This window comes from Azolla caroliniana, unplaced genomic scaffold (genome assembly GCF_043228905.1).
Source record: "Azolla caroliniana isolate FFs.n. ecotype wild unplaced genomic scaffold, voAzoCaro1.0.p SCAF_5, whole genome shotgun sequence".
Lineage (NCBI taxonomy): Eukaryota > Viridiplantae > Streptophyta > Polypodiopsida > Salviniales > Salviniaceae > Azolla > Azolla caroliniana.
In genome coordinates, this window is record NW_028230440.1 from 3,993,119 (window position 1) to 4,001,983 (window position 8,865).

The following is an 8,865-nucleotide window of genomic DNA, read 5'->3' on the forward strand; positions in this document are numbered from 1 at the left end:
TCACTAGTATAAGAAAGTTATAGACCTCTCAAATGCATACAATCAAGACATACATACATCACACAAATGTACATGTATGTGTGTGTGTCCATGAACCATCATTAAAGAAATTTCATGTTCAAGAATAAGATCCATTGGTCACACCTTGACCTCTCTTTTTCCTCTTTTGAGCTCATCTTTTCTCTCCTTTCTTTCTTCAGCTTGGCATCCCTCTTCTTTCTTCTTTCTTTTTGAGATTGAGAAGGCCAATCAATATCATAGAAACTTGCCCGCTTAACTATTTTGAATTGACTGCAATGTCTAGAGACTCCTAGCAATTGGCAACCATTTGGTTTGGTTTGAGGGGCTCAAATTTAAACTGTTTAAAGACTTTAAACTACAACTGTTTAAAGCAACCCATTTCATGGATTTCCAACCTCAAACCAAACAGTTTTCTAGTTCAATGCGAACAAATATTTTCTGTTAAATTTCACAAAATATTTTTTAACAAAGAGTTCTCCAACCAAAAGCCACCTACTCATAATGTGAGAAAAGAAGAGAATACTGGAGCCCTAATGTTATAACTTACTATGTTAGAAGGCTATAGCTCTCAACTTTTTAAAGTCTGATTCATTTCAGATAAAAATTTCACAAAACACTAACCCTAAAGTGTGAAGCCTTTTAACTTGTGGTATAAAGATGCCATTCAAATTGTAAATCATTAACCCGATAAAGGCTTAAACTGAATCCTTGATCTCGAAGATAAATCAAACTGTTGGCAAATTCTAAATCTGAATTGAACCAAAAGAAACTGTTTGAACCATTAGGCCATTGCGCCGCAGTTTATTTTGATTTATTCTATTGTGATGCCACCCAAATGTTGACAGCCACACAAAGTGGAACAAAAGAAATCCATGCTAATACAGACCGGAACAAATATAGATCAGAATGAGTGATAAAAAATGGATTGCAGTGATATCTATCAATGATATGTTTCTGAATGGAGATTTTGATTTATTTTAAAGCAATGCTGGTGTTTATTATGACCAATATTTATTCCCTGAATGGAATTTCTATACATTTGGAAAGCGTTTGATTCCCTAAAGTGAGATTATTGCACAATAGCTAAGTGGCAAGCATGGTAAAAAATATTTAAATTATATATTTGCTAATGAGATCCTTCCGCCTACCTTTTCCCAAGGATAGGAAAGGATAGCTTCCACAAAAATGTTCAAATCTGAATTTGATTGGGAGGATTCACGACTCTGGTTTAATTTCCAAAGCTATCTGATATTTTTTCCAGAAAGATTTATACGGAAATGACTTACACGAAATATTTAAATAGGGTTATCTTATCCCCAAGTTAAAATATAAACAAAAGTTTCTCCAGGCACAGTTACATGAACCATTGTCAATGAAGCAAGAAAAGGACATCCAAACACCCCATATTGATGAATGAGAGTAAGGTGAAGAGTGGTAAAAAAACCCATAAATTATTCTGAAGTCAACCTCCAACCTCAAGTTGTTCTTGGATTGTTTATGGACGCTATAATTCAAAACATGTGACAATTCAAAAACATTGAATGGAATCAGACTAGACAGCAAAAAATGGGCAAAAAGGGAATTTGCTTAGTGATGAATTGCAAGAAACTCCTCAAATACAGAGGAAGTTCACTACCAACTGAGCAACCAAACCATAGAGATAAATTAAAAGAATATGAAAAAGGGATAAATAACCATACAAATGCTAATGTTAATATAGCCAGAGGGAGACAGGAGATATTATGAACCTGAACAATGGTTTAGGGTACACGGCCAACATATAAAATTGGGGTTTCCTTCTATGAAGAAAATGACATCAGAAGAACTCCACTAGCTTACTTCCAGGTATCTGCTCCCGAGGTTCCACATATGCTGATGGGAACCATCCAGCCTTGCCTTTACACTCTCCTTCTGACCACCCAGATTGTGAAACCTGTGATTAAGAATCAAGTCAAAATGCTCTCTCTCTCTCTCTCTCTCTCTCTTCCATAAATAATGGCTTTCATTACGAAAGAAAAACACCACCGTAACTAACTACAGTATAGAACCCTTCTATCTATCTAGGGATCTAAAGACTACTACGACTCCAAACTCAATGCCACCCTATACACCAATTCAAATGGAGAATATGATGATATGTGATGATATGTGACCTTGCAGAGTTCTCTCTCTCTCTCTCTCTCTCTCTCTCTCTCTCTCTCTCTCTCTCTCTCTCTCAAAAACACCACCGTGACTAATTTACAACAAAGTATAGAACCCTTCTTGGGATCTAAATACCACTACTACGACTACAAACTCAATCCCACCCTACACTTGCAGAGCTCTTGCTCTCCCACATGGTATTCACTCTCCCACATGTTAAAATACATCTACCTATCTATTACTGCCTGTTGGGTTGTTGATTTACCCTGTAGCATCAAAGTCATAAAATTGAGAGAATCCAATTTCGATCCTTGCAATGAACCCAGCCCTGCCCTATATATACACCATCTTCATTCTCCTGCAGATAGTGATGATATATCTATCTCAAGCACATAGATATACACATTCCTCAAGAGCATATGTGATGATATATCTATCTCAAGCACATTGATATACACATTCCTCAAGAGCATGGATATCTGTCTCTCTATATATCCTTAGCCAAACGCTTGAATAATAACCAGGGGATTTGATGAAGGTTTACTAATTTATTCATATTCATTTTTATTTTAGTTTGTTATTCTCCAAGATGTAATTTCTTGTTTAGTCTCATAGCCCTTTTTGGCTTCTTAAGAGAAATTAACACATCATTCTTTCATATATTTATGTAATGTATCTCAGGAAATCCTCGTTGTAATTACATATTTTGATTTAACTCATAGATGTATGTTCATGTCCAGCCAATACTTTCGATGTTTGATCTTGCATCAGTCATTCTATTAATGATGATTATCAGAGTTCATCTATGTAAGGATTCTAACAGTCAACTTCCACTAAGATTTAGTGGTTTTGACTTCAATCCTTAACAGAAAACTATTAAAACATTATCTCACATAGTCATCATGTTTAAGTAGAACATCATTTCCTGTTAAAATATTTTTGAAACTTTAAACTTCCATTTGTATATCGAATTTGACCTTCGTGACAGTCTTCACATTTTTATTAATTATAAAATTTATTATGCACGCATATATGTAAAGAGTCTTTCCCAAGGAATGAGCTTAGAGAGTTACAACATTATCCCATAGACTTTGCATCCATAGGGGGAGGGTAGTCATAGGTGTAATGTTCATTTGTTTAGACGTGCTTACTTGGGGGCTATCATACTGTAATATCTGAGTCGTCAGCTTTTTTGGACTAACCTAATGTGTGTCATTGGGTACCCCACACATGATTGGTCAGGTAGATGTCATTACATGGCCTAGGTCCTATAAATAGGGGATACTCTCCTTGGTCAGGAGGAGCCCCATGAGTGGTTCCGACGAAGCTCTCTCTAATGAGGACTAGTCATCTACCAAGGTCCTGACGTGGAGATCCTGGCTGGTATGGGACAGATCGGGATTCCTTGTCTGCGCTGTCAACTCTGGCGTGGGGGCGGATGGGTGGTAACACGTATTTTCAGTATGATTGTGTCCCTTATGTCTTTATGTGAGGATTAATGATCTTGGTTATTACAAATGGTGTGTTAGAAACATTCGTTTTTTTTCTTGTATTTGACAAAGATGAAGAAGATAAAAACAATTTTACTGATAGCATACTGCTCTGGTGTTTCTGAATTATAAAGGTACAAACAAGGTGACAGCACACATATTTCTGGATACTAAGCAATTAGAAATCATCCATATATTTTTGGAATCCTTTTTCAGATACATAGAGATTAAAAAACGCACCTGGCGAACAACAACAATGTCACCAACAGATAAATATAATTCCCCTTCTGCTTCACCATCAAATGCATGCATAACCTGCAACAAGATCATGATGCTTTTATGTTTTTACCATTCACCTAGTTTGCCTTTGATATCTTGGTATGTTTGAGAGTTAACAAACCTCAGCTAAGTACATATTTGACCTTCTGTTTTCTCCATCAATTACCAGACCTTCCAATGAATTAGAAAGATTGTTTTCTTCTTTCAATGGCACAACCATCTCAGTGACATTTACCAGTTTGTCAGTGTTTTCTTTCTTTGTGGGTGGTAATGAGTCATTTTTCTGACGTTCTGACACAATCTGTTAATATATACATAACAGGAAATAATAAATAATATTTTGCTACAGCTTATATATCAATTCAGAGATGATTAATACGTACATGTGCCTGTATCTGGTCCAATAATTCTGCAGCTCGTCGATGATATGACCGTTCATTTTCCACCTGAAAACAAATTCTGAAATGAAGATCGAGTAATAAAATGCTGTTGCCATGAGAGATATTTTCATTCACATTAGATAATAAATGGAAAAAAACTATTTCTCGAGACTCTCAGTCCAAATTTAAGAATAGAATGGACTAACTAGCTAACCAACACAATAAGACGTTGGAGGGTAAGGCGCTGTTGTTGGGTATCCACAGCTATCATTGAAGCTGAGGCCTCTTTTCCCAGCACTGCCATGGATGATGTGATTTCCTGAATCTTTGCTTCTGCAATTTGAACTTTCAAAGCATTGTCTGCACCACCTCCGGCCTCCCGCAAACGCGCTTGACGCTTTGCCAATTCAGCAGCCTGCGAAGAATTACCCCAAGTTTTTCTTTATTCATATGTTTTAGGAAAAAACTTTGAAATAAACCCTTTTTGCTATTGTCCCAACATGTTTTTGTCAACCTCTCTCATATGTTTTCAGAAAAACTTCAAAATAACCCTTGGTTTTTCTATATTCCACCACTTTTTGTACTGTCTCAAAAGCCCTTATCAACTGGCCTCTCACACAATTTGATGTATACTTTGAATACATATACAACCCTTTTTCTCAATTGTGTGCTATTTGAGCTGTTCAAATTTTCTTCTCTCTTTCAAGGGTTTATCAAGGTCATTTGAGGAAATAAAGAAAAATTAAGAGATGTTTTTCCTCCATCTTTTTAAGGGATTATGAGAGACATTATTGATTATTATTATAGAACTGCTGGTCTGTGGATTCATGTAGAACCCCTCGTGTAGAGGCTTTCTATAGTTCAAAACAGAAATTTTTAAGACACGAATCATACAGAAGGCCTAAAGTCAACCCCCTACCAAGCATTGCAGAACCAAGAGATTTTACATAAATAATCTATAAGAAATTATTTAACTTAATATCAAACAGATGCAAAATCCAATGTAGTGGTTACCAATCTATAGATGGTCAAGGAATAGCTAGGCGTATGCAAGATCTGTTTCTTTACCGAATTTCTTTTGTAAAAGACTATGTTTTTTGCATTGGAAAATATGGTTTTTATCAAAATATGATAAAAGGCCAAAAATAATTCCTCATGTGCAGAAACCTCCATTTATATGTGATGGAAGATAACCTTGATCATATAACTTAATATGGCTACAAGCTGCTTCATTTTCATTTACCAATGCAATTGTTTCCATAAACTTATAATGACAACATTCACAAACCTACAAAGTAAAATCTCATGTGAACTTTACCTCATACCAATGCAAACGCAGTTTGTATCATCCTAACTCATTTCAGGAATATAAGCAGAGTATCTGGTCAGAATCCAGGTTACAATTTCATGTAACCCGCCTTTGGTTGCTATTATCCTCACAATTAAACATGCTCATTCACAATGTGCCCAAATGTTAATGTCTCTCCTTTGCTACTCTATCTCAGTCATAAACCATTCCTATTTCATGAAACTTAAGAGACATGCAGAGAAAAAGGTGAACTTAGCATGGTTCAGCTACTCCCCAGCAAGAAACAGAATCATTAACCATTGCAGCCAAGTCACAACAGTGTTAAAAAGAGCTTTCGCATAACATCATGAAAGAAACTTGTGATTAGATTACAAGGCTTAAGCTTATTTGGAGATCAATTAAAAAAATTTCACTAATAACTTGAGTTGTGTGAATGAGATGGCATAACATGATGAAAAGGCCATGCACTGAAGGTAAATTTAAAAGAAGATTCTTGCAGTCATGCATAATCTCCTAAATGGGTTCAGTAGCATTTCTGAAATGAGGAAACAGGAAACAACAAAGCAACAAAGCACGTCCCTGATTGCTTGGTTTGTTTTGGTTTTTTCATTAGAGAGGCATAGAACTAACATTCTCATTCTGCATTTCAGCAAGTGATTTACGCAACTATGCTCTCAAGTATAATTCAGTCTAAAAACTCTTTTAAAACATCATCCTGTAATTTCTAACCTTGAGATTTGCTTACAAGACAAAATTAAATTTACGCTGTTCAATTTTTGGAGTAAATTACTACTTCTATGAACAACATAAACTTCACCAGCAGAAATACAAAAATGCAAGTGTTGGCTAGTACTAATAACCTGTGCTTCTACATCTTGCCTCATTTGGCCATATCGCTGTACCAAATGGCGAGCATCCTCCAATGCAGCTCCATTCACCATTGCTTTCAATGGTTCTATGACCTAGATGTCGAGCAATAAATGAAGAAAAAATAGTGTTGTTATTCTTGAAATGTTTCTTTTCTATTTGGAAATGGGTGAACATTAGCAAATACATGAAACTTAAAAAAGGATTACACGATCTGTTGAATCATTATTTCTCTAGTGGCTAACCTGACTGCTTAGAGAATTGAAGAGAATCTCTCGCTCCCTCTCGAGGGTAGCCCGATGTGTGCCATAATAAAATAGAGATTTTCCAAGTAAACCTCGAGTACCATGACTCTCCGAAGCATATTTGCAGATGTCATCACAAAGTTTATTTACTGCCAAATGGAAACTGATGTGACATTCATACAAGTTGAATGACATAACAACCATAACAAATTCTACTCACAAAATGAATGCATGAATACGATGGTATAATAATAACTCTTTTATTTCTAAAACATTAATATTGTGGTTTCAAGCATAGAAGTGATAGGTTTAATATTATACTCATTGTGAAAACAATCATGCTCTGGTCTTCCAGTAAAGCAGCTACCACTTAATACTATTACCATTTCATGCTTAGAATATGGCTTTACAAGTTTCAGTTCCCATAAACGAGGGAAAAAAACAATTGCAGGGCCGTGTAAAAGGCATAGCTAGCTAAAGTTCATATAAGAAGAGCAGTTCAGTGTTTTCAACTTGAATTAATTGCATCAAACAATCTCAACTTCCATAACCCAGGTGGTCAAAAATTGTAGGAATGCCTTATGTAAGAGCCATTCCAAGAAAAGTATATGTAACTAGACCACTCATGAGTACTTGTAAAAATGGAAGCTATCAAAACTAACTCTCCCCTAATGATTTACATAGCCTATAAAAGGTGAAATGCGAACAAAAGTACAATGTAACTAGAGCAAATGATTCAACCAGACACTTTGATGCAAAGACAAACAGAAGTAAACCTCTCACAATCTCTTACCTACTTCAATCTGTCGTGTTCCAGTGAGTATGGAATTCTCCACATCTTTCACAATGTCTCTTTGAAAATGCTGCCATTTTCAAAACTTGAGTACATTAAGACCAACATTAGAACAGAGAATTATCTAAAACAATAATAAAAACCTTAGGATATTATTACAGATGGAAAGACCTTAGTAATCCTGGTAGAATTGTAAAGGTTCTCCAATTGATGATGTCGTTGAAGCTCCGCTTCATCTGTGATGATGACATCACTAGAGCCGTGATGATTGAGCGAAAATTGTCGCACAACAGCCTAAAGAAAGGAGAGAGAGAGAGAGAGAGAGAGAGAGAGGATGAGAAAGAAAAGCCAGATCTCAGTGATGGTATGACTAGAATGAGAGGCAAGATCTGGCAAAATTATGATAAAAAAAGAACAGCAAATCTGATGTAAAAGGAGGGACATGAGTAAAACGAATGGCAAAATGTATGAGTAAATGAATGGCAAAATGTGGTACGGATGTGAAAAATATGAAAGGCAACAAATATACAGAAATTAACTTGAAAAAAACAAAATCTGATGCATATATGAACCAAAAAGAAAGAAAAGCAAAACCTTTTCTTAATGCAGATAGATATGAACAAAAACTAAAGGCAAATATCTGATACAGATATGAGCTAAGAAAGGGAAGGCAAGATCGGATGCAGACAGGAGTTGAAAACAAAAAAAGGAGGAAAATTAACACGAAATTTGGATCCTGAAACGGCAGAAAAGATATGAACATCTGATGAGAGGAAAAAAGGAAATGGAGCAAAAGGAAAAAACTAAAAGAAACGACAATACAATAGATTACATAAGGAGAACCTGTTGCTGCTTCGCAACTTGCTCGCGTAGTCTGGTGGCATGTTTCCGGAAGGCATCCATCCTTTTGATGTGGCTGATCACGATGAAGAAGAAGAAGACGAGGATGATGATGATGATGACGATACAGAGGAAGATGAGGATGATTATCAGGAAAATGCGGATGAAATGCTAAAACAGAAAAGTCGAACGTTTCAATGCTTGCCTTCCTCCTTCTTCCTCTTCAACCCTCCCTTTGTTCCAACTGTGTACGGCTATGGAATGAACGCTGAGGGATCGAACTCAAAGCCTCCATACATCCAACAGAAGAAGAAGTCCCTCTCCTCTCCATCTCAATTCTCACTGATCCACTGTGCGACATATAAAATGTTAATAGAACCATTAAGAAGTAGTAACTTTTTTCCCTGAGAGAATCCGAACGCGCGCAAGAGAGGAAGCAGAGTAATGTATGAAAGCATAGTGGAGGGAAAGAGTGGAAAATAGAGAACCTTTTACTGAT

General features: G+C 36.1%; 1 protein-coding gene across 1 annotated transcript; it reads right to left on the bottom strand.

Annotated features, from left to right (window-relative positions):
- Positions 1-1,661: 1,661 nt before the first annotated feature.
- Positions 1,662-8,798, bottom strand: LOC147863736 (SH3 domain-containing protein 3-like). Its single transcript, XM_087319441.1, has 10 exons — positions 8,370-8,798; positions 7,698-7,820; positions 7,527-7,596; positions 6,734-6,882; positions 6,482-6,583; positions 4,527-4,727; positions 4,316-4,378; positions 4,054-4,233; positions 3,894-3,968; positions 1,662-1,954 (listed from the first exon to the last, which is right to left on the bottom strand). Exons 1-10 carry the CDS (start codon positions 8,427-8,429, stop codon positions 1,838-1,840), a joined length of 1,140 nt encoding a protein of 379 aa, XP_087175567.1. The 5' UTR covers positions 8,430-8,798; the 3' UTR covers positions 1,662-1,837.
- Between the last annotated feature and the right edge of the window lie 67 nt (positions 8,799-8,865).